This window comes from Nyctereutes procyonoides, unplaced genomic scaffold (assembly GCF_905146905.1).
Source record: "Nyctereutes procyonoides isolate TBG_1078 unplaced genomic scaffold, NYPRO_anot_genome, whole genome shotgun sequence".
In the NCBI taxonomy this organism is placed as follows: Eukaryota; Metazoa; Chordata; class Mammalia; order Carnivora; family Canidae; genus Nyctereutes; species Nyctereutes procyonoides.
In genome coordinates this window covers 6,544,724-6,571,442 of record NW_026575033.1, presented here as the reverse complement: position 1 = coordinate 6,571,442, position 26,719 = coordinate 6,544,724, and the positions used below count along the sequence as shown (strand labels likewise).

Genomic DNA, 26,719 nt, shown 5'->3' with positions numbered 1-26,719 from the left:
TGCCTAAAGGAATAAGAAGCAAGCATCTAAAATACATAAATGAGGACGTATGCTGGGCCTCATGGAAGAAATCCCTAAGGAGCCTCAAGAAAGCTCTGTATCTGGAATCAGACGGTGCACTTTTCCCAGAGACATTCCTCACAAAACAGCACAGATACAAATCAACTGTTTTGAGGCTCTAAGTGGATTTTCATTTCCCTGTACTGAAGAAGCTAAAGTGAAAAACTTTGAGGGACAGCAGCAATGTGGTCTTCAGCTAGTTGACCTAGGATCGCATGGTTTATGGGTGTAAAAAAGAGAAGGCCAAAATGGAACAGAAACACGTGGCTGCAGCATTTCTCCGGGTTGTCAAACAAAAAGCTCACTTGGCTTTTACTCCGAAAAGTCATCGTGTCTCCAGTGCTCCTGCATATGGGATATCTGTGGATGTTTGGTCAAAGAATACAACCAATTTGTCCAGCAATATGGCAGCAACCAGGCTTGCTCACAATCCGGCCCCATGCCTTTTTGCTTTGTCTGAGCACTTCAGGGTCTTTGATCTTCTGCAGCCAGTGAAAGACATTGCATGAACTGAAAACATGCAAAGAGCTTTGTCTCCAATTTGTGGAGACAAATTTGTGGCAATTTGGATATTTTTTCAGTTTTCAATAGATGTGTGAGCCGGGCAACAAGATGGTGACAGCATGGACAATGATCCGAAAGTTGCACATGGCAAAAGTGCTATCAGCAAGTTCCTGTCCTTAGCTCTTTTCACAAAAGTAAATGCTTTCTGGACAGGTAGGATATAGTCGAGATGACAGAAGGTCTGGGTGACATACCAACACTTTAATAAACAAAACAACTATCATTCTTAGAAATACATAAAAAAAGGAAAAATACATAAAAAAATCTAAAATTTTTTCCACCTGAAATCTTGACTATTTGTGATGAACTGGAAAAAATAAATATATGGCAGAATTGAAAATTTTTTATTCCATTCCTGAAGAGTTATATTTATCCATAAATTCAAAGAGTGCATGTGAAACTCTTGTCATACTTTTTCATTGAAATGCCAGAAGTTTGTTATTCATTTTATATTCCTTAAACTAGATGTGTAAGTGATATAAAATAACTACCTGTGTTTTACTTTTTCTAAAGTATATATTCTTACCAAAGTCTTCAAATGTTTTGATGAATGTATGCATGTGGATATTGTGACTAACTTAAAATACAGGGGTAATGTATGCTTTTAAGGTTATGGCACTGTTTACTATTTTCAACCTCTAGTTTTAAAATTATTTATTTATTTATTTACTTACTTACTCACTCATTCATTCATTTATTTGAAAGAGAGTGAGCATGTGTGCGAGTTAGAGGAGGAGCAGAGGGAGAGGGACAAGCAGACTCCCTGCTGAGCACAGACCAGTGGGTGGCTAGATCCAAGGATCCTGAGATCATGACCTGAGCTGAAACCAAGAGTTGAACATTCAACTGACCGAGCTACCCAGGCGCTCCTCAACCATTAGTTTTTAAAATGTTTTCTGTATGCATTAAATATTTGAAAAAATGTTTAAGAGCCTTTAAATATTTCATGTAATGCACATCAAACCTTAATATATTAAAAGTCACAAATGTTTTCAAGTTAACCTGTTTCTATAAAGATTTCAGATTAAAGTTTTTTTAATCTTTAATCTTATAAATATGTTACTTCTTAGAAAAGTGGTAATTATATATTGTTATTTTTAAAAAAGCATTATATGTCTGTTGTATGTAAAATAATACGCAATTAATCTATTCTGTTCCAAGTGCATTGCTTGACCATATTCCTGTCTGCATAAGTCAGTCATATAACAAGAGAACAATCAATATCAGATGACATTATTCTGGAGAATTTTAATGCTTATACAAACCATTGGCTGCTTCTTTATGTGACTGGGACATTTAGAAGATACATAGGCAAATTTATATTATTGATATAAATTATTTCTATATTAATTGTAGTTATATTTAATAATAATTACACAATTATTTAACACTACTTATATATTATTATTTATATTGTTTTATATATTAAGCAAATATATTATTACATTAAGTATAAAAACCAAAGAAAATAGTTTGAGGTCACAAGGTAAACCCAGAAATACTTTTTAAAAAACTTTTATTTTTATTTATTTGAGAGAGAACAAGTGAGAGAGCACAAGTAGAGGGAGAAGGACAGAGGGAGAGGGAGAAGCAGACTTCCCCTGGGCAGGAAATCTGACTCACAGCTGCATCCCAGCACCCTGGGATCATGATCTGAGCCAAAGACAGATGCTTAACTGACTGAGCCACCCAGGGGCCCCATGAAACACTATTAATATGGCAACTGATCTTCGTACATCAGGGCTTTTCTCAATACAGTCAAAAGAAAATAGAAAAAATTTGGATAAGACATCTGTCCTCTATAACACTTAGTTCAAATTTCTGTCATTTAAAAAATCATCTAGGAGCACAGAAAAAAAAAAATAAAAAATAATCTCACTGTTACTACTAATTAGCTTTAAAACAAATGTGTTGATTTTAAATGTTATAATAAATTCATGGGCAGCCCGGGTGGCTCAGTGGTTTAGCGCTGCCTTTAGCCCAGGGCATGATCCTGGAGACCCTAGATGGAGTCCCACGTCAGGCTCCCAACACTTTAACAGGCCCAAACAGGGCCTGTTTCTCCCTCTGCCCCTGTCTCTGCCTCTCTCTCTCTCTGTCTCTCATGAATAAATAAATAAAATCTTTTAAAAAAATAAATTCATACTAAAAATACTTTCTTTTTTACTTTTTTTTGTACTTTCATATATATATATATATTTTACTTAACATTTTAAGAATGGGACTCTTTGGCTTGAAAACGGTATGACAATCATGTATTTTACAATATTGGTTCATGCATTTCTCTTGCTTAAGCCTTTTCTATGGCTTGTGGTGGCTGAAATCCTGATCCCCTAACCTTACCTGCAAATTCTCACGTGAGCTGGCCTCTCAGGTGACTTTGCCCTGTACTTTGTGGGCACCAGCCACACAACCACCTCTTCTGCCATTTACAATGCATCTTCCCCAGATCTTTGTTGGGTTGGCTATATGTTTTATTTAGGTCTCTAAGTGACATCTTGAGAGGCTTTTCTGACATGCAAACCCATTCATTCCCCCATGACAAACTTCTGATCCATGTTCCTCACAGCAGTTATCACTGATTCTCTTGTTATTCGCTGTTTGTTCAATGTCTGTTACCCTCACTGGAATGGGAGCTCTAACATGATGGGGACCTGTCTGTCTCATCCTACGCCATGCCCTGGCACATCCTCAGTTTTCAATAAATATCTGTTGCATGATGAGTAAATGACTTGTCCCGTATTAAGCCAATCACTGATTCTATTTGCTATGAAGCCAACATGTTTACTCATTAGCAAGTGTGAATTCCCAATTACCACCACCTAAGGTGCCTTGAGCCAATCCTAATTGCTAGGGCAGGAGAATAAACACTGAATAACTATATTATCACTGCCTTGTTAGCAAGGGAGGAAGGACATAATTGCACCTCACTGAATGGCTAAACCACCAAGGCTCTAAGATAAGCAGGCATTCCTATGTTCTGTCCTACAGAGGGATTTACTCTTCTGTGCTCTAGAGAGACACATTCACTTTTTTTTCTGTTCTTATTCATAGAGAAAATCTCCCCCAAATTTCAACAAATCTATTGCTAAATGCAGCAATTCCCACTACAAGGATCATCTCTGAGCACTAACTTTTACAAATTCTCTGAGTTCTCAACTCCAAGGTCAATGATGTCATATTCACCTGTGGCCAAATGACCCTTAATGGGCTTCCCAGGTGCCAGGCATAGAGATGGCAACTACCGCGACCTACCACAAACACCACACCTGGCACCTGTGTGGGCTGACTGAGGAAAAAAACACACCAAAAATAAACAAAAAATGTCCAACCCTGCTTCTCAAGTTCTTTTTTCCTCTAAAAGTCCAATAGATCCAGGAGATCCAGTAATTCTCTTAAATGTACTCGAAGAGCAAATTTGTACCTGTTCCTCCAGGGTGCTAGAAGGTCTACACTTCTTTCCTCAGCCTCCCTAAGGATTTAGAAGTGGCCCCACTGAGAAGCAAGTGGAGGAATCTGGCTGTTCCTGGATTATGTTTAAATTGTTACTGGATTTCAGGATGGATGCTTCTGGTCATCTGTTTTCTGCTGGCTGGAATGCTTCACCATCACAGTTGGAGGCAGGGAGGAAAAGGGAGCCAAAGTAAAAGGCAGACACTCACTGATAATGAAGTAGAAAAGCGATTAGCCAAGATCTTCTAAAAAAACTCCTGAAGAACTAATCTCTGCTTGGAATGTGAAATATCGCTATTCAAATGATAAGACCTACACCACACTGTGAAAAAAATTTTTTTATTTAAAAATTCACCTCTGCATGTTTCTATTGTTGTTCAAATGGGTTAAATAAAACTGACTTTCAAAAAAAAAAAGGGATTAGAGTTTTTCATACTGCTTTCCAGGGCATTGTAATGAGCCATCAGCACTAGTTACTGACATTAAGTTCTCAAGTAAAAATAATTTTTGAAAAGGGGTCTTGTTGGCAAATAGAGAAAACTGACATTAAACTAATGGAAGCCACGATGGGAAAAACAAATTTACTCAAGTCATTCTGGAAACGGAGTCTAAGGATGCACTGCCAGCACACCAGGGCTGGACACTAACCTGCCTCCACGCCTATCAGCTAACCTCCCTGCAACACGAATTAGACCATGATTTCTTCATCCTCTTTCAGAGATTGCATAAAGATTCAGTAATCCTATCATTACAGCAATGGCCAGGGGCTCAGCTCCTGGGATGTCTAGCATGGCTAACGAGCCACTAAAAGGGGAACTAGAAGTCCTTTTCCTTTTCTTGCTTCGTAACAAATATAAAAGGTATTTATAAAAGTATTCTTAAATTATTAAATACAAAAGGTATTTATAAAAAAAAAAACCCACCACCACCACCACCATCAAGGCACTCGGGATTTACCATCCACAAAATAACAGAGAACCAATGATTTTCTGTTGACACAGGAGGATTAGGTATTAGGTAAATGCTAATTAGGTGTTTTATTTCCTTAGGAGTTGCTTTTCTTCATCCTCTCTCTTTCCTGTGTCCAGGATGCAAACAATCCAGAAATCCCCATTTGGGTAATCCAGTGAGCCTTTTGGTAATTTCCTGGACTGTTTACTCCCTTTCTTCTACTAATGCATTTCCTCACCTGTACTGTTTGTCAGCAACGGGGCAGGATTCACTGGGCTTGCATGGGGGTGCGAAAGATTCCGCACTGTTCTAACACACTCTCCCTGTGGTCTCAACTGTGTGTGCCCTCTAAGGCCTCACTGTGGGTTCTTCCCTACACAGGATTAAATCCACTCAATTAATTTCTTTGATAGACCATCTTAGTCTCCATTAAGGTGATTCTAGCTGGAAATCATCTTCCTCAATAAGGCTTTTCTTTTTTGAATCGGATCAAAACAGCTGGGGGCCTTTGTGAACTCTTGTTCTTCTTTCTCTGAAGTCGACAGACTATTTGGCTTCTGTATTCTTGTAGGGGAGGGCAGAGTCTCCATGTGGGTTCCATGTTCTCTATGTTAAGGGATGCATAAGGCACCAACATCCAGCATTATTTTCTGGTTTCCTTGGAGTTCTGCAAGTGACTTTATCATACTGGCAGGCTTTGAGTTTCTCCTGAGGCCTCCAGTCAGATTCCTGCTCTCAGGTGGCCACCCCTCCTGGTCTCTCTGGGGGCTCCACTGCTTTCCACATGCTCTGGGATGCAATTGGAAATGGAAGCATTTGGGTGGCTCTCAATACCTTGCCTTTGTGGAAGGAAGCCTGGAGTCAAAGATGAGGGTGTGGCCTCTGACTTTACTTAGGTGATGCTGGGGGTGCTGGTGACACCATCACCTTGAGGCTGAGTTCCCTCTTCTGCAGAGGAGCAATTCATTCACAGCATGTGGTGATAATAATGGTGAGAAAAAGAAAATGGGGCATAACTCCTATTAAGCCATGGCATTAAAAACAAGGCAGGGTGGGGGTAAGGGGGCATGCTTCTTGAGATTAAAAGAAACTTAAAAACATAGCAACCAACGGTTACCTGTGGCCCTTGCCTAGATCCTCATATAAACCTAATAAATCTCTAAAAAGAAAGGTTGGGAGGACCCAGAAAATCTGTTTGTGGACTGGGTATCAACTAATACCAAGGAATTATTAATTTTTTACCTGATAACAGGCATGAGTTACCATGTTTATATGCAATAGCATAAACAAGTATAACATGTATTAATGATAATACATGTTAAAATGGAGGATGTGATATTTAGAATTATATCCTGAAGTACATGAGGGTGAAATATGATGTCGAAGATTTGCTTTATATGCTTCAGCAAAACCAAAATGGGGCCAGGAAGGAGCCAGATGAAGCAGTTGTGGCAAAACGTTGGTAGATGTTAAAAATCCAGGCAGTGAGGATATGGGAGTTCTTCGTCCTAGCTGCTCTACTGTAGTGTATGTTGAACATTTGAATAACTGAAAAAACTTGTCCAAATGAATATATTCAGGGCAGGCTGATGTGATCACAGTGGTGAGAAGTCAGAGACAACTTAGTAATGTCATGGGGTGTGTCTGGGGGGTGGCAGCATTTGTCCTCAGGGCTGCAGGTCCCTCCAAGACAACAGTCTGTCTGCCTCATTTGTCCTGAGCACCCAGAGCTTGACCCAGTACGACACTGTTGTCTAAAACCAACCAACCGAGAAGGGCCAAGAGGCAGCAGCAGCTGCAGAAAGGTATGACCAAGTTCGGGGAGGAGGAGCCTGGGAGGGCAAGGGGAGAGATGGGAAGCTAAGATCCATGCAGGTGAAAAGAGGGAGAGAAGGCGGAAATCATGGTGTGGCTCTGGTCTGCACTTACCTGGACAAGCTAATAGGAAAGATTCTAGACCAGGGAGCGGCATGAGTAGGGCTGTGCTTTGGAAATAGTCTTGGCTGTGTGCAGGGTGGAGCGAGGCAGGAAGACACCCCAGCCGGGAGACCAGCCAGGGAGACAGAGTGGCAAAGAAGCTACTGCCATTGACCTCGGGAAGGATGCTGATCCAGGGGCTGGAAAGATGGTCTATTTAGGAGTCCTGGCACCCTGCCACATGTGGCAGCAAAGAGGGGACAGGATGATGCCAGCATTGTGTGTGAAGTAATGCAGCAACCTGTCACTGATGAGGGCAGGGAACTCTGAAGGAAGGGCTGGTCCTCAGGAGAGATGGCGCACTCAGGTATAGACGTGCTGCGAGCAGACAGTCTGGACTGGGCACGCAGCCTGGCTGGGAACACACTCTTCTTTGCAAAGTGGAGTTAGGTAAAGCAAAAATCCAAGGTTGGCTTGGGAAACTGTCAGGACTGTGAACTCTCCCCCATGCTCCTGACCCAAGAGTCACCACTGCTTCCTCACACTGCTCTCATGTGCCTGGGGCCCAGCCAGCTCCTTGTCCTTCCCCCCCAGTCACGGGAGTGTACCCTGATGACACAAACTGAAGAGTACGCTGTGCTCACACTCTAAGAGCTCTGGGAAAAACCCACATGTGTTATAAATGGCCAGTGAAACCTGTTACTCAGCTTTTACACTGGGGGACAACATGGGTGTTCACACTTGCCAAACGTCTCCATGTGCTTTAATATGTATTATTTCATTTAAACCTCCAAGTAACTTGAGAAAGCTGAAGTCCAGAGAAGTTAATAACCCAGCAAAGGTCACACAGCTGAGCGAGTGGCGGGGCTAAGAGCCCAACTCCAGTCTGTCTGCCTCTGCTCTGTGCTCTTTCCTCTGCTTCATGACACAGTGATGGAAAAAATGCAGCTGGAAGTGAAATAAATCTTAACCAGGTGTTGGAAGCAGACATTTGCCACCTGGCCTGGAGAGGTTTGCTAAAATGATGCCATAATTTCCTATCCTTCTAGCTAATAAAAACCTAGTAGATACTGTAGGGAGGACAAGTGTAGAAAGGGGAAACAAAGGAAAATGGAGAGGATGTGCTGCCAACGGCCACTGCGAAGAGGAAAAAGGAGTTCTCCTGAAATGATAGAAAGTCTGTATTAGGGAAATGATATGCAATCAAGCTGGAGTATCTCCTATTTTGAGGCTTGCTTACACTCATCTTTGACTCAGCAGTTGTACAATTTTAACTTGGAGGTGTGACAACACCAAATAGCTTTTACACATTAAAGATCAAAGGATCTCTGTTTAAAGCCCAAAGCATAATGGATATTTTTTGAGTTGTGTACTCACCTCAAAATGTACTGGGGAGTTGTGTTTTGGTATAGTTGGTTTTTTAAAAGAGCATCAGGTGAGTGCTGCCTGGAGTGGAGGAATCATCTTTGGCATGTTTGAAAATTGGGCTGATCTGTTTCAGGCTCTGGCCCCTACTTTTCCACTGATAACCCTCCATTCGGATTCCCAGATGGCGAGGTTGGACCAGTGCCCCACCTATCTGCACAGAGGTAGGCCCCAATGACATGGGAGCTGGTGAGCACAGGCTGCAGCACCCTGACTCGGGAGAGAATCACATTTCCCTCCTGGATTCCCGAAAGGCAGAGCAGCTGTCTAGATTACCCTGTGCATGCTGGCTCCGCCCCGGGGTCACACAGCCCGTGTATCAGCATTCACAGAGGACAGAAAACCAAGTAAGAGATTCAGTGATCGCTTACCATAAGGCGAAGACCAGTCACCTGGCTACCTTTACCAAGGGCACAGAGTAAACTATACTCCAGGGAGGCACTTAAGTGAAAGAGAATCCCACCGCTGTGCTGGTGAAAGAGAGGAGCAGCAACCAGAACTCCCTGACCTTGCAAGAGGAGAAAATCAGCCCAGGGCCTACCCTGCACCCCCTCCCCCACCCACTGCGATGAACAGAAAGAAGTTCTCAAACAAAACAAGGGTCTCCTTGTGGTTTATTCAGATAAAGCAGAACTGGGAAACTAGATGTTTTCATCAAATACATTCACCTCTCGACTGCTCTAATACCCAAACATCGGAACACCCTCTGCCTTGCACCAAAGGAGAAAACAATTTAGTCTGCCACTCCTATGTGACATCTTAGGCACTTTTAGAAATTACATTTGTAAGGTAAGTGGCCACCGGTAGATCTTCTTCCACCAGAGAAAAGCAAAAATTGCCTGAGTTACCCTTTAGGAATAAAGAGGGAGCAAATACTCCCAAAAGATTGAAAGAAAGAATTCTTCCCTTTGGCTCATGTTCTTAGACATGTGCAGAGTATTGACGTGCAAGACAGATTCTATCCTACGCACAGAACAGCAGGGATATCTCGTGGTCAAGACTTCTGGGGAAGATGGTTTGGGGAAAGGTATTCTGAACAATACAAATATTAACAAGTGTCTGGTGTTTGTGAGGTACACAGACAATACATCAAGGAAAAGACAAAACATACATTAGGAAAAGAAAAAATAAAAACATTTCTGTTTGCCAGTTGAAGCATTTTCTTACTTCCCTGTAGTTTCTGGGCATCTTATTCTCAGATCTCATCTTTTCTCTTTCTCAGCTTGTTTTCTCTAAGTCATGAGCACAGGCTTAATTATGCATAAATAACACAGCTTCATTTCAGAAGACAAGACTTCCTAACGCAAAAGTGCAGAAGCATGCTAATGAGATTATCATAACATTATTGTGTTTACCAAAATAATAGAAGAGTTTGGGGCTTGGAAAAAAAAAAGAGTTTGGGGCTTGGACAAGATCAATAAAACGGGAAGTTGAAGTATTTTATTGAACAGAGAAAGAGCATAGAGGGACACTCAGAATTCGTAGCTACCGTTTCAAAATTTTAATTGTAAATTTGGCAGCAAAGTGCTTTTTTTTCGATTACTGCATAAAAATTTTTGTTCTATTTCTTCTGAGCACATTCCTGAGAAAAACTGCTAGAATATTTGCCAATGACTTGGACCCAGGTTTTATGACTTGGCAGGATGTCCTGGAGGAAGGCTTTCAGAGTGGAGCAGCGGGGCTCTCCTGCGGCTGGGGATGTTGAGGACACCTGGCGTGCAGAGGCCCTGCCGGCAGGGGAAGGCAGGGTGAGTGGGAGGACGGGCTCCCAGCCTACTCCTGTTTGCGGGGTAGGGCGATGCTAATAGGACACGTGTCTGTCCGTCTGTGAGTCTGCTGGCTCTACTCTGAAGCTCTGAAGTAGGTGGCCACTCACTGCAGGCCTAGCAGCGGCCTGGCGCTCTCCCAGTATCTCTCTGTGGCCACTCTCAACAGGAGCCAATGCAACAGGCACCACAGGTCTCCACAGACAATGCAGACTCACCCTCCCTTTGTCACCAGCAACTCACCGGGCTTTTGCATTTGCAGTCAGTCAACAAATATTTACAGAGCTTTTATGACGTGCCAGCCTAACAACTGAAGCAAGATGTACAAGCACACTGAAATACTAGACGGGCTGGGGTGGGGGGCTGGGAATAAGGAGCCGGGAGGTGCAAGGAGAGGGGAGAGGACTCGGGTCCCTCAGGAGGGTGTCCCTAAATCTTTACAAGGAAGCACCTAGCTGAAAAAACCCCCGGCCCCACCCCCACCCGAACCCTGGGCTTCCCCTCCCTGACTCCTCAGGAGCACCAGAGGCTCACAGGAATCCGGGCAGGTGTGAAAGAAGCACACAAAGGTGATAAAGGAACAGTTGTGAGGCCAAGCAGAACAAAAATCTGAGTGGCCCAGTCGCCACTATCTAGTTTGCAAATAGACCACCCAGAAAATCTGGGAGCAATTAGGAGACAGAAAAACAAATGGTGGTGGTGGTGAGGAGGGTGCTCTGAGGATCTGAGGATGGTGGGAGGCAGGGATCACCAAGCGGAGGCGAGACCGGGGGCCTGGAGGAGACTGGAGTGGGGGCGGCGCACTTACATTCACGCGCAATCCCCGCAACTACAGAAGTTGGAACATGGACAAGGTGATCAGAAAACAGATTTTCAAATGCAGACGGGAGGAAACCACATCTAAACTCTAATCATCTTCCCATACACATGTGAATGTTGAAAAGTGAACTTTGAATAGGATAAGTGAATTTTAAAAATGTCATTCTTTTTATCAATGGTCAGGAGGGCTCGCACCCCTCCTGGGGCCAAACTGAAGACCAGCAGCTGACATTCCACATTCCTGCGGGGGGGGGGATGGGGGGTGGGGGGTGTCAGGCACCAGGCCTGGGTGTACAGATTGCTGCAGGAGCCCCAGCTCCCACTTCACCCCCACCCCCACCCCCACGTATTAGTCTTTCGTTACACAGGAAGGGACCAGCTCACTGTACGAAATGGAATGTCCAAGGTCATGTGGCTGAGCAGCAGCTGAGCCAGAATTCAAACCCAGGCTCCGGATCCCCATGGACTGTATGACCACAAGCAATCCCAATGGTGCCTCTGCATGGGCTGCTCCCTCTGCTGGAAATACACACGCATCATTTCCATCATTTCCGTCTACTCACTGCCTCCACGCCCTGTCTCCCATGTGAAGCTGTTGGTCTCTCAAGCTAGATGGCCTCCTGGATTGCTGCCTCCTCTGAATGCCTCCATGCTATGGACCCCAGACCTGGCCCTGTTGTAACCTCACGGGCCAGAACGAGACCCTGACCCGCATCAGATCAAACATGGTAAAGAGCATTCTTAGGCCACGCTAGACATAAGGTTTTCCTTTCAAGTGCTGGAGAAGAGTTTGATAGTTTGGCTTTCAAATTCTCCTTTTATGGGACACCTGGTTGGCTCATTAGGTGAGCATCTGCCTTTGGCTCAGGTCATTATCCTGGGGTCCCAGGACTGAATCCCACATCAGGCTCCCCACAGGTTGTTGGCTTCTCCCTCCGCTGCCTGCGTCTCTGCCTCTGTATCTCATGAATAAATAAAGTCTTGCAAAAAAAAAAAAAAAAAGGAAACTCTCATTTTACTTAGAAACTACCTGTGATCTCTCAGCAGTTACTGTGTATATGTGAGTATTCTTGAGATCTAGGATGCCCTGGGAATTGTTTTCAGTGGTGCTAAAACTTGTTGTGCTTTTTAAGCTGAGCAGTTATTATGACTGATAGGCATTTTGTAGAGTTTTAAGTGTTTATTTTTTTCAATTTGCAGTGGTTTCTCCCTATTTTTAGAATCTATGAACATGTTTTTTTCAGGTCTTAAGAATTTTGTAAGTCCTTGAAAATCTAGTAGGTGCTAAGCACTGTGCCTAAAGCATCTAACGGACAGAGCAGGCCTTAGCCATGTGCTGCCTTGTGTAACAGTTATATATAGATCTGCTTTAAGCCCTGCTGCTGTCCCCACAAACTCATGGCTTTCAGCTTACTGAAGACAGTGATTTTTGTCTTGTTGACAGATTATTTTTAGAGTGATGAGCACAACTGCCATGTAATGGATGCTAATGGACTCACTTGTTAAAAAATGTCATAAACAAACACAAAAACCACAACTTCAACTCCGTACTCTACAACCCCTTCCCTAAAACATACGCAGTTATTTGAAGTTATATTCCTAATACTTCTCACAATCTGGATTCTCTTTCCTTCAAAAAAAATGCTTTGTCTTCATTGCTTTGAAAGATGGTATGAATAAACAACATAAACAAGACACATAGTAGCAATGTCTAAAAGTATTCAAATTGTAGATTTCTGTTGCCCTGGCATTTAGCTACAGATTTCCTTGAAGCATTTATAGAAGAGTTGTACTCATAATTTTCCAGACATTCCATGTGTCTAAGACAGCAATTTGTTCTTGGGTCCAGGTAGACTTCTTTTGGTAGTTTATGGGCTTTAACTAGATGCAATCTAGTAACATTATAACATACACGATTAATCAAAAGCTTTTCATATGCCAAACTTTTAGGTATGGGGAAGAGGCAGCTCATGCTCTACCACAAATAATGAGAGGGAACAGCAGCATATGTTTCTGTGAACTAGCCTGCACGTGACATGAGTTTTTTCGGCACCAATAGAAAATCATAATTCATTAAAAGGAAAACAAAAAAACCCATGTATACTTGCTGTGAACTGTAACAAGATTTACATGAACAACATGTATTATTTAGCATGCAAATCTTCATGGTAGATGCTCATCCTTTAGTATAATATTGGCCCTGATATCAAAAGGCCTAGCTTTTAAAAATTCTTTGGTAATGTTACTAAAACAGAACATTTCCACCTTAGGCTAGTGTTGCTACTATTTCCATTTTCTGCATGTGGGTTGTTTTTTACCCATGCCCGGACCCAATAGAAACCCCTGGGGACAGGCCAGATTTCATGTGGCCACTGACAAAATGTCATTTAAATCTCCTTATGACTGTATTCTTAGAGAATAACCCAAACACGTAAAACTAAGTGGTCCTTGCTTGCATAGAATACTGAGAAGAGAAAACAGGGAAGGAAAGGTAGGGAGATGGGCCGGGAGAACTGGCCCCCACTCCCCACATTTGGCTGCAGATGGCCCACCTCTTTCCATTACTGTCCCGAAGCATCGCCTTCCCCATCACTCTGGACTTCGTCTCCAGCTCTTGTACCTCCTCCAGTAGCGTTTTTTTGCAGGTATGCTTGGCCCTGTGTCACAAGGAAAAGATAAAGAACACATGACACATGAACTTTCCATGGCGGTCGAGACTGATTGCTCCCATTTTGGGCCATATCTGGATGCCCTTTGAGGCTGTGGCTGTAGCTTCAGACATCACAAACATTCACAGTCCCTGTGAACAGGCAGGGTTCCACTCTCATAAACAAGGAAGCAGGACATAAACAAGTCCTGCAGAACACATTAGGGCCAGGAACCTCAGAAGTTACCTGGCATCTCCTCCAAAGAAGGAGGAGAACACTGCTTGTTCCTGAAAGCCTGGGGATCTAACTGAGGACCTCAGCCATTCAGACCAAAGACTGGGGTCAGTGGATATTCTGGGGTCTATCTCTAAAGCTTTTCACTGTCGGACCTAAGAACCCAAAAGATGCTTAAATTCTTACGTTAGTGGATGTGTACAGGTCCCTTGGCCCCTGCTGCTGCTGTGATCACAGAGCTCTGGGTGAGCAATGTGTTCTCTGTTTAGTATGAAAAGAGCCACTGTCACAGCAGGAATGGGATTTATAATGCTGGAGTTCATGGTTTCAAGTCAAATCCTAGACCTGAATTTTAGGGTCAACACAAATATTCAGACACAGCTTTTCCAGCCTTCTCTTGCAGAGACTTCTCATCAGGGCCCATAATCGTGGGCCTCCACAGGTGTAAAACAACTGATAGAACAAAAACATGCTGGACTCTCCACTGCAGTTTAAACCGTCAGCCTGGTTGGGTCACTCCCCTTGAACTCTAGGAAGAGCTGCCTGCACCCGTTTTCCGGTTCAACTAAGAATACCTTACAACGTTCAAATACACAGTTGATCTCAGGGTCTTCCTAAAATTGAGACTAAACACAGAGCTACCGGCTGGAAATGATACAGTTGAAGAGAGGCATTTAACTAGACACAGGTATGAAATGGGAAGAGAAAAACACACAGAAAAAAAGAAAGAAAAAAGGCTCTGAGCTTAGAAATCAATCCAGGGCAGTTTTCCTTATTATGAAAAGCTTTTTCATTAGTTTCAAGAGTAAACAAATGTGAAGATCCTGCTAAGTACCAGGACTCAAAGACAGAAGAACAAAAAGGGAGCATCTCTGCAAGGAAGTGAAAAACAATGTAACAGGACTCAAGCTGTTTTAGTGGAATCACATAGTCCCACCCCCCCACCCCCCACCATCAAGGGAAGAAAGTCTGTTAAGATAATGCCCAGTCATCCCCTAACACTCCAAATTAATCTATAATGGAGTATTAGTCCTAAAACACCGTATATGTGCCTGCCATTCCTTTCCCCCAAAGTAAACAGGAGAACTTAGCCACACAGGTTTTAACACATAATACCTTAATTATATCAAGCCAAGTCCCAGGACTCGGTAGAGATAACATGCTGCAGTTCAAAGCAGAGGCTGTGGAATTTTATTTTAAACAAGAAATAAGAAAACATTATCATTTTGCTGGAGACAGTCAAAAAGGATGTTAAAATTTACACTGTCCTGTATGGTGGGCCTCCAGCTTTCATCCCATGGGCTTACAGGGCTAGAATGATAACAAGACAACTGAGCAGCAAGGAGAACTTGTTCTCCCCAGGAGAATCTGTCTGCGCATCCTGAGGATGAGTGTGTGTTCTGTTTCAGGACCCTCTTCCCTCCACCATCCTCCTCCTCTCCTTCTTCTGTCTTCCTCCCCACACAGAGCAAGCAGAGCTCACCAACCTCTAGAACAGCCCTTGGAGTTATCTCCTGGGCTGGGTGACAAGGGCATCATCAAGAAGTAGGCTAAGAACAGGAAGGGCTGGACTAGTGGGTGCAGGACACTGGAAGTCTATACCTTAGGCCAAGGGAGAATGTGACCCACTGCATCAAAGCTGCTGGTTTGGGCTCATTCATAAAATCACTGCAGAAGGAAATCATCTGAGCATGCTGATGCTACCAGGCACTGTACATGTTCTCAGTGGATTAAACTCCTATGTCTAAGAGTTATTTGGCAATTTTTCAGTCTTTCCACTAGGCTAACTCCCATGGGCTAGCCTGGAGACTTGACCACTATTTGGGAACACCAGGTGGCAACACCCAGTGTTGGGGGTGGTTCTGTGAGTCTTTCTGAATGTGGCACAGGGGTAGAATGATAGCAATGGAAAACTGCTTTCTCAAGAGACCTTACCTAATAAAGCCTTAATTAGATAAAGGATCCCTCCCCCATCAAAGTCCACCTGTGAAAAGCCAATCTTTAAGCATTAGCCACCGGCATGCAATTTAGGTCTCACCAGGAGCTGAGGTTTGGCTTACTCGGAGTCACAGCTGACAGAGTGAGCTCCATTATCCATGAGTGGCTTATGCCTGGTGGTCCAGGGCTGCTCCATCTAACCCCGCATTCAGAGACCAGATGATTACAGAAGGGATAACATAGGGATGCTTAGCCACTGTCAGTGTTAAGAATCATCTGTGAACCTCCAGGTATAGTTGTGGGTAACTCCAGGTTATTAGGGACTTTTAAAATAAATCCATTAGCTTAGAATCTTGAAATTTTCATCCTTTTTTTCCCTGGAAACTTTTTTCCTCAATTCTTTCTTTTGCATGGAAAAGTAGCAAGTCGAAAGGAAACATGAAATTCTAAATATGGATGAAAACCTAAATACAATGTGCTTCACATGAACTTAGTTTCATTAGAAAGTTTTTCTTTTTCTTTTTTTTTTTAAAGTTTTTCTTTTTCAAAAAAAAATCAAGACTCGTTTGTATACAGAAATTTCTTATTACCTTTTATTTCCTTTTAACTGCCTATCTGGGATTATAATAAGGAAATGAAGTCATTCTGGAATTGCTGAACGTATTGTATGCTGACTGGTAAAGAATAAGAGATACAGTTAGATAAAAAGAGACTGGTTCCTGTGTTCAGTGGCCTTGAGCTTTATATTATTTTTATAAAGCAACTAGTGGATTTCTCCTAAATGAGAATAAGTATGTGGCAGCTTACCTAAGAATGCTGTCATGGGTAAACATTTTGGAAGTGTGTAAGCTAAAGGATATTAAAATAGTTCTGGGCAATTTAAACTTCATGCTCCTAATAAAAATACTCATTAGCCAGGTATCACATATAATCAATCAATTATTTTAGTAAAAGATGCGTTAGTTTGTCCCTCATGAAAATTATGGTTAACAGGATAACAGAGTAGGTACTTTATGGCATCCAAATCTGACTTAAGATAGTCGAGTAATGCATCTTCAAGCAGAAAGCTGACAGACTTCATGGAAAAAATGACTAAATGACCTCATGCTGGTTTTTTTTTCCCTCTGACTCTGAACGGTCTAGGTCCTAAAATGGGTGAGAGGGACTGTAAGTAAGTGGGGGAAAATGCAGAAAGAGCAGCTCACTTTCCTAAGGACTCATAGAGATACACATGAAAACACGGGCCTGCCTTCTGCTGTGATTTAAAAGCTCTTTGAAAATAGAGTTAACCACTAAAATTCAAAACAAAGCAAAAGGTCTGTAAGATCGGTCCAAGGCAAGATGAGAGAATGCAACTGCACCATGGAAGACTCCAAACATTGCCCCATGTCACCGTCACAGCACAGGCTTTTCACATGCTCCAGGAATCCGGTTCACTTTATTCAAAACTCTCCTTGGAAGTCCAAGGAGAGCCACAGCACATCATGTTTCAATAAATCGTTGACAATTGGAACCAAATGAAGGGTGGTTGTGGACAGTCAGGATTCATGTTTTTTGTTCAGGGTGCAGGAAGGGAAAAACAGAACACATTCTGGAAAGCTGAAGCTCAGAAAGAGAAATCACAGTCCCATACTATGCAACTCTTAGTCTGCTTTCACTTCCTGAAGAAGCCTCTGAATTTACTGGACTCAACAACATCTCTTTCAGGCTAGGAGTATAACAGAAGATAAAACATGGGCCCCATGATCTCAGGGAGATCAAATCAGCTTGCAAAATGCTTGTCTTTGAGGAGAGAGGTGACTGTTATTTAGACTTTAACCGTGTATTACAAATTGAGCCTATACTTTGGGAAAATACTGCAGGGGAGAGCCAATATATACAATCCTCCCTGGTTTCCCCAAATAAAAAGAGGCAAAAGTACATTTCTCTAAGTGCCTCTGGAATTCAGTAGCAGCCTTTCCAGCTCAGCCCAGAGCTGAGGCACCATCTGCTCCTGGGAAGGGCTGTTTTCTGGGCCTATCTGGGGCAAGGGGCAGCAGGTAAGGCCAGCACCTTCTTCTTAGCTCATGGTCCCTTTTCCCACCTGGCTGCCAAGTTTCTTGGAAACAAGTGACTTTAACTCTTTCCATATGGTGGAGCTGGAGGCAGTGTCCTTTGATTTATCCTTGCTAAAAATGTAAATGGTGCTAATTTTACAGTGTCAGGAGAAACCAGAAACAAGTCCTGTTTGGAGGAATAATATGCTTCATTGGTGACTGGTAACTTTTACTTGGCATGGATTGGGAAAGATCCAGAAGACTGATGAGGAGGTAGAGACATTGTAATCTGTAGACACTTTTTGAAATGGTAGAAAGATAAGATACTTCTGCTCAAGTCTTGCTTGGCAAATATACAGGCTCAATAAAATTTTTTTCATGACATTAATCAAAATAGTTGAATTAAAATAGGCTGAGATTAATTTATAATCACATTCCTATTCTCAATCACTATAAATTGTAAAGTGATCTGATATAGCCAGTATCATGTTGTATTTACCCGAAACTAACCTGATTGGTATATAAAATTGAAGAAATTTAGCAAGGTAATACAGTGTGCCACAACTGGGCTCTGTGCTTTAAGAACAAATAATAGAACTAGCATTTTGTTTCAGAGCATTTATTATATTACGAAAACATCTTTCCAGGCTATAATAATTTTATTTCCCAGGATTCTAGCTATTTATAGAACACAACTTTAGCAGATAAAGGGAAGTAGTGGTAAATCAAGCCATTTAATAAATTAGAATTGTTTAATTTTTACTAATAGTTGCAAAACTTAGTTAAGAGAAAAAAAAAACACCCAAAATATGTGCTACACAATTCTCTCTCTTCCTCTCTCTCTCTGTATTAGGCATCACCAGTTGTCAAGATAATGCCAAAATGAAGACTTTTTCAAAAGGCATCCTTAACTGTCAGGCAAGAACAATTCACATTGACTGTGGGAGGAAGGGGGAAAGATAAAAATGAAATCTGATGTCTTTTCCTGGAAGGTTTGTATTAAAGTCGCAATTCTCTACCTCAGGGCCCCAAAATAATTATGCTTTGCCCAAAGTAAAACCAATCCAGGAGTCTCAATTTTCAGGGAAGTTGGCAACTATTTGTAGGAGTAATCAGCCTACCCCAAACAAAAATCATTATTATCTCATTTGGAGTATTCCATGTCTTTCTCATGGATGAAATTAAAATTAACATTACCTTAGAACTTAGTCGCTTAGCTAACCTTGTGTACAAGATATTTCAGAAACAACATATTATTGTATTTTGAAACATATAAGCAAAAATTGAGCATGAATTATTTCCTATTTAACCTATATGATCCTAATTATTTCCTCTTTAACCTACATTATAATTTCATCTTTGTGATTAATCTTCTCATAGATCTGTACAGTGACACTCAAACTAAATTATATTTGAAAGACTCCTACTATAAATTACATATATACAATTTTCATTTAAATTTGGGATTTAAAGCCAGGTTTTATTTGTGATCGCTTAGGTATTGATTTTTAGATATAAGGGGAAGTGAATTTTGAGTTAAGCTTCTTAAACCTGATGGAATGAATCTGTACCTAGAAACCCTCCTTAAAAATCATGTACAAGAAGCACCATACCTATTGACCTACACAACCTGTCTCAGGACTCCTTTTTGTCTCTATTCTCATATCAAGGTGAAACACAGGTTAAAATTAACACACACACACACACACACACACACACACACACACACACACGGGAAACCCAAACCCCCAACATTCTTTACATCTGTTGCTGGCAGGAAGCAGGATACCTGTTCCTTCAGAACTCCCACAGCATGAAATAACCGTATGGCGAGGGTTCACGAAAGGTGATTGCAAGGACGGCTGAGCAAGACTTAGGGTGACTATTTCACTTTTCACTTACGCTCTCCATGCTACATCTTCGATCAAACATGCTGTGGGCACCAGAAATAATCCCAACCAGAAGTGTGCGGAGCTCAGGACCATAGTTGCCTGCAAGAAATAGAAGTGACACCTGAATGAATGCTTGTTCTTTCAAACACAGATGTAATTTAATCTCATAGAATTGATTAAATAGAATGTGAAACATTCTATGACACAAAACCAACAGAAAAGCATTAAAATCAATCACAGTGAAAACATACACCCAGGAAGAATGTCAAGGGGACCTGACATGGTGAATGCCTCTTTCTTGATCTCCATCAGCATTGGCCTCCTTTTATTTTAACAAGTGTTGTCTCCCTCTGTCTATAAAGTGCTTTTAACCCCCCTTCTGATCAGAATGGTGACCCTAAAGCCCTCCTTTGGAAAAGCTAGAGCCAGACTCCTATCAAATGAACTTTTCTCTACTAGGCTTTTTATGTCCACTTTCCCTAGCCATGAGTTCATGTTCCTTCACTGCTCATTCATTCTTGGAACCGGTGCCTTGGTCCAAGGCATGGTGATTCAGAGGAAAATGTATGGTTATAGTCTTTGCCTTTAAGGAGCTTAAAATTATAAGTACAAACATACATGCATACACACCATTGTACAATACAATCTACAGATCTTCCATGACTTATGATGGGGTCACATCCCGATATACCCACCATAAATTGAAAATATCCTAAGCCAAAAATGTGTTTAATATACCTAACCTACTGAACATCATAGACAGTTGGGCAAAACCATCTATTATAAAATAGGCTTTTGCTTTTGCCTATTTTATAATATAGTACCAATGTGAAAGATTGCATGGAGTTTCCTCAAAAAGTTAAAAATAGGAATACCATATGATCCAGTAATTTCACTACTGGGTATTTACCCAAAGAAAACAAAACATTAATTTGAAAGGTACATGCACCCTTATGTTTATTATAGCATTGTTTACAATAGTTAAGAAATGGAAGCAACCTAAGTATCTGTCCATAGATGAATGGTCGAAGAAGATACAGTGTGTGTGTGCATGCGTGTATATATACAAAGTCATGCACACATAATGGAATATTACTCAGCCATAAAAAACAATGAGATCTTGCCATTTCTGACAACATGGATGGACCTAGAAAGTATGCCAAGTGAAATAAGCCAGACAAAGACAAATAGCCTAAGTGAAAACTTACCAGTAAGATCTAAAAAACAAAGAAATGAACAAACAAAAACACCAAAAAAAAAAAAGACCCATAAATATAGAGAACAAATTGGTGGTTGCCGGCAGGGGGCGGGGGGGAGGGGTAGGAAGATAGGCAAAATAGGTAAAGGGGAGTGGGAGATATAGGCTTTCAGTTATGGAATGACTAAGTCATGGGGAATTAAATGCACAGCACAGGGAATATTGTCAACAGTATAGTAAATGTTGTACAATGACATGTGGTAGCTACACTATGAATAGACTTGTCAAATCACTATGCTGTACACCTGAAAATAATGTAACATGTATCACCTATGCTTCAATAAAAAGGAAACAAGAAGCAAGATTAAAAATATAATAAAGTTGTCAAATATCTTGTGTAATGTATTAAATACTGTACTAAAAGTGACAAATGGCTGTCTTGGTGTAGAATGGTTGTCAGGGGATCCCCGAGTGGCTCAGCGGTTTAGTGTCTGCCTTCGACCCAGGGTGTGATCCTGGAGACCCGGGATCGAGTCCCACGTTGGGCTCCCTGCGTGGAGCCTGCTTCTCCCTCTGCCTGTGTCTCTGCCTCTCTCTCTCTCTCTCTCTCTCTGTGTCTCTCATGAATAAATAAATAAAATCTTAAAAAAAAAAAAAAAGAATGGTTGTCAGTGTGTTGTTTATTTACCCTCACAGCACTATGGCTGGCTGGGAGCAGCCACTGCCCAGCCTCATGAGAGAGAATCATGGCACATATTGCTGGCCAGGGACAAGATCCAAACTCAAAACTCAAAGTATGGTTTTTACTGAATGTATATCACTCTCACGCCATCACAAAGTTGAAAAATTGTTAAGTTGAAAGTCCATCTGAAGTCAGGGACCATCTGTACACGAGACAGAGGAGTATAATATGTATCATGATCATATTCTACGGGGTTTCACAAGGCTAGAAGGCTAGTAAGACTTCTTAAAGACATCAGAATGTGAGATGTGGCTGGGAAGATAAATGGGATTTCCACAGCTGAAGAGGGGTGGAGGGAGAGCTTTCCAAGGGTCAGAATGAATGATGGGGATAGGTAGTGAAGAGCACAGCTTTTGATGCGACTTACTCGTTCCTGGCATTCTGAATCACGGGCAGAGGGTTTTAAGGAATAGAGTTGCACAGCCAACTATAATGTTAGGCGAGGAACTGAAAAGAGAATTTAGGGCCAAAGCAGAGGGAGGGACAAGTTTGCTCTGAACAAAAACAGGGGCTGGGGAGTACAGAGTCCTTAGAGTTCAGTTTTCAGTTTTAGTGAGCAAGGCCCAGAGCATGGAGCTGGCTGGGAAGTGGCAGGCTGGCCTGGAAGGGTGGGCTACTTTCAAAAAGGACCAAAGTGACAGAACCCTTTACATCCGTTGGTTTGCTTTTCTGGAGGCCTCACCAGGTGATTCCACTGGAATAGATCTGTTTTGCCACAAAAACTCATTACAAAGCAGTATGAGGCTTTCCAGGGGCAGGTGGGCGGTGGGGCTGGGGCACTTGTAAGGTGAGGGACACCTGCAGGGACTTGGTAGGGCTGAGAACATGGGTGGCTCAGGGCAGCTCTCTTCAAGCGTGAGAGGGTGGGGTTCACCCTGACCCCAGGGTGGCAGTGGCACGCAAGGATCCACTCATTCTGGTTTCTACCTTCTCTTCTGGGAGCAGGCCACACCCACTGGGGCCCTGCTCTGTCCCTGCTTGTACCTGAGCATGGCTCCTGTCTCTGCCATCTCAGCTTCTCTGTCTGCACCCCCAATCCCCAGCGGCCCTGGCAAAGCCCACAACTGTCCACACTGGTCTTGCCTCTGAAGTCCGTCACATAGCTCTGCGTGGTACTCAGAACTTCATGACAATGAATCTGAGAAGCAGTGAGGTCTGGGGTAAGGCCGGACTCCACCCTGGCATTGGAGGACTGGCTTTCATTTTCTAAAACAAGAGAGCCAGCCTCCTAAAAGAACAGTTTTAAACCTCAAAACCATTTGAGTAGAGTACATTGTGCCCTGTCGATTCATCCTCAGGAAGGAAGAGAATGTCAAAAGAGGTAAGTATGAGAATTTCCATTTAGTGCGGCCACCAAAGAAGGAAAGAAGTGTTCAAGAACAGAACTTAGCTGTAGAGGGGTGCCTACACACAGTGGGCCTCCAAGCAGCAATTCAAGTGATGGAGCATTACATCCGCTAACAGAGAGAAATGTCAGGGTATACTGCTATGGAAAGCTCCAGGTCCTGACACCTCTTACAGCAGACCTACCATGGCAATGGGGAGGGGGGAGGAGAGGTGGGAAAAGTGACATAATTAGGCCAAATCTCAAAACTGAACTTGAGACACCATGTCCTGATGCACGTCATTAAATGTTGAGCATTATACATATGTCTGTAGATGTCAATACAGACTCTAATTTTTGTTAAGTCCTGCTTTAGGACTTCCTCTAAATACAGACTCTTCCTGTCAATACAGACTCTAATTTTTGTTAAGTCCTGCTTTAGGACCTTTCACAGACACATTCTGGGACTTCAAAAACTGTCTGTGGTCCCAGCCCTCTGCCTTGGGACCACCACCCCCTTTCACAGGTGCATGCTGACACGTTCAGAAATAATCAGGGGGAGGATGATGGCTGATTGTTGTTTGCATATCTCTTTGAGGCTATCTCCATTTCCTGTTCCCCCCCCCCCCCCCCCCCCCGCACAAAACATGTCTTCCTCACATGGAAGAAACCTTTAACTCAAGCCCACCCTCCATCCCCCAAGCACACCATGGGAAGGAGCTGATTGGCCAGCTCCCTCTGCAAACCCAACCTTCCACCAACCTCCCTCCACCCCCAGCCCCCTACCCTGGGGTCAGTCCAGTGGCAGCTGAGCTGGCATCTTAGGTTTGGCTCTCCTATGCACACACGGCTAGGGTGGTGCGTCAGTGGCCCATGGAAGAGGGACTCCTTCGAGCTATACTTATGGGGATACATCCTGGATCATCCACCAGGTATATTTATCAAGAAGTAGGGTCATTTGAAAATTACACTTTACAACAAGGTACTACTTAAAACAGATTATGAAACTCAATGAACTTTGAACTGCCCTGTTGGCAATATGAAGCCCCTTCCTAAATGAACAAAAGTTACAAAGAGGTTTGGAAATATTGTTTTGTTGTTGGTTTTCAAAGCTTGGAGCTGGGAAGATTTCATGTATGTGAACCTAAAGCTGTGTCTCCAGGAAGGTTTCTACAGATTTTTACAGAATGACTGAGGCCCAAAGTCCTGAGAGTTTCCCTAAGGCCACAGCTTTAGTTATTCAAATTTAATTACATTTTTCTTGTTCTCTTAGCATAACAACAAAAAAATGTTTATTGAGCTGGGCTGGGTAACAAATGGCATTTAAATTACCCTCTGCCCTCACCCCTCCTAAATACTACTGAGTGGGGTTTTAAAAGCATCCTTTTGATGTGCTGACCCTCTATTGGGAAGAGTGCACCCCTCAGTTAACACATCTTCACTGGCACTGACCTGAACCATTCAGATGCCAAGTGCAGAGGAACCCAAATGCAGGTAAACTGAGGCTCAGGTGGGTGAAACGGGTTGACACATTAGGGCATGAAGAGGTGAGAGCCCTGACAGGACTGGAGGTTTGTCTGACTGCAATGAGCTGCCTAGGGCAGCCTTGAGTTAAACCAGAAGTATTAATCAGGGGCACCCACTACGCCAGTGATCAGGAATTAGCGCATTCCTCTGCTGCAGCGTGCTACTAATCACACACACTCACACAAACACACACAAAACACACCCCCCCAGGTCCAGCCACCCAAGAACGTGATGATAGAAGAGAAGTTTAAAACCGGAAGCAGAAGTAACCAGAGCCAGTTAAGGGCAGTCTGTGCTCCCAGTGTGGGGCGCAGGGGAAACAATGAGTGGAAAGTGGAGAAGGCAACAAACAGCTCACCTGCCAGAAGAAGGAACTAGGCTTTCTTTGCACACCCCTAAGTGACAGGGTTTCTCATTCGATCCTTCACAGTTCCCATTTCATAGAAGAAAAGTGAAGTCTGCAACTCCTTGCCCCCTGCCCAGGACCTGCTGCCAGATTCAAACACGCTGGTTGGCCCCAAATTCTACTTCCTCTCCTCAGCATGAGGTACGAGGAGCTTCCTTCTTCCCCGACCCGCCACTCCAACCCGTCCCTGAGCAGGAGAGAACATCTCCAAGTACAGATGTGACACCACGCTCCGGGGAGGAGTCTGACTTCGATTCAACATCAGAGACACAGAACACTAAATTCAAAAAGTGAGTAAAAAAATCTGGACACTTGCAATGTCACAACAACAGAAACAAGGAAAAACTACCCTGAGCCCTTCACCCTCACCTGGCCACAACTACAACAAAATTTAACCAAACTTTAAGGACCTGGTAGGAACAGGTTTGTAATCCCTAGCTCCTCTCTCGACTCTGGCTTACCCCTCACCTTTCCTAATTTGTTTTTTCCGTTCAAAGTCAAGGGAGCCCTAGTTTTGTTTGTGAGCTCTGGCTTTTTGAAAACCTTGTTTTCCATGAATGTACATGAAGGAAGTTCAATCCAGTCTTCTCTTCACAGGAGCCCTTTTCAGAAGGGCAGCAGTGTACCTTCTAACATCATTCGCTCTGGGTGACCATGCAACAGGTGATATGTTTGGGAGCGGTTCATCCCTCCCAAGCCTGGGCTGAGAGGCAGGTGTGCTGCACACATCCAGTCTCCATGGGGAATTCTTGGAGCACGTGAACACAGACAGGTGTGGATTCTGTGGTGCAGAAGGAAAGAATTTTCCGTGGCCCCATAAAGGACAGAGCGAGACCTCATTCACTTGCCGCAGGATGGAGGATGCAATTTCAGGGTGAAATCGGGTTCCTTTCCTGTAATTTTGCATGCCCATTCTTCCCCTGTACAAAATGCCTATGGCCTGGTGCCAATTTTAAGCTTGGATTTACTGAGAAGGGGAAGAGATCTCTCAGGTGTCTTCCATGGAACATTATTTTAAGATTACCCTACTGAGCACTCTGTGAATGCAAATGAATTTTTAGAAAAACAACCAAGTGATCCCAGAAGCACCTCCATGCCTGCGCTAATTCAGAAACTACCCCACACGCCTAATCCTGATAGTTAAATGCCAATCCAGGGGCACCTGGGTGGCTCAGTCGGTTAAGCATGTGCCTTCAGCTCAGGTCATCTCAGGGTCCTGGTATTGAGCTCTGCATGGGCCTCCCTGCTCAGCAGGGAGTCTGCTTCTCTGTCTCCTGCTGCTGCTCTCCCTGCTTGTTCTATTTCTCTCTAATAAATAAATGAAATCTTTTTAAAAAAATGCCAATCCATGGCATGTCTAGGTCCACCTGCACAAAAGGAGATTTGAAACCATAACCTCCAGCACAAAAATCTGCTGCCTCAGCCTCCCTCTGATCTGTACCTGATGGTAGGAGAGAATAGGCAGCCACCTAAATTTATCATTCCTACAATTTGGTCATTAAAAACAAAATGTATAACAAATCCTTTCTTTCTGACAGTGGACTTCATTAACTTTTTTTTTTTTTTTGTCACCAAAGCATAAGGTAGCCTTATCAGTGGACACTATTATTTTGAGATCCTGAAAAGTGAGTGCTGGATGATTAACATAGTCACATGACACGGATTTTTTAAAAGTATCCCCTTTTGCTCTCAAAAAAGTGTATTCACCCTCCAGGAGGATAAAAGAATGCTTTCACGATGGGGTTATAACTTCAAGAAACTCAAAAACATAAATCTTATGGATTTGGTTCAAAGAATTTTAACAATTATCTACAACTGT

At 42.8% G+C, this 26,719-nt stretch overlaps 1 protein-coding gene across 1 annotated transcript in view; it reads right to left on the bottom strand.

Moving 5' to 3' along the window:
• The window catches only part of ATP8A2 (ATPase phospholipid transporting 8A2), a 491,575-nt gene that overhangs the window by 35,809 nt on the left and 429,047 nt on the right, over positions 1-26,719 (bottom strand). The window contains exons 33-34 of the mRNA XM_055317488.1: positions 19,714-19,802; positions 13,508-13,612 (exon numbers count right to left, since the gene is read on the bottom strand). Of these exons, the coding sequence (XP_055173463.1) occupies positions 13,508-13,612; positions 19,714-19,802 (194 nt within the window). The remainder of the gene's footprint in view (positions 1-13,507; positions 13,613-19,713; positions 19,803-26,719) is intronic.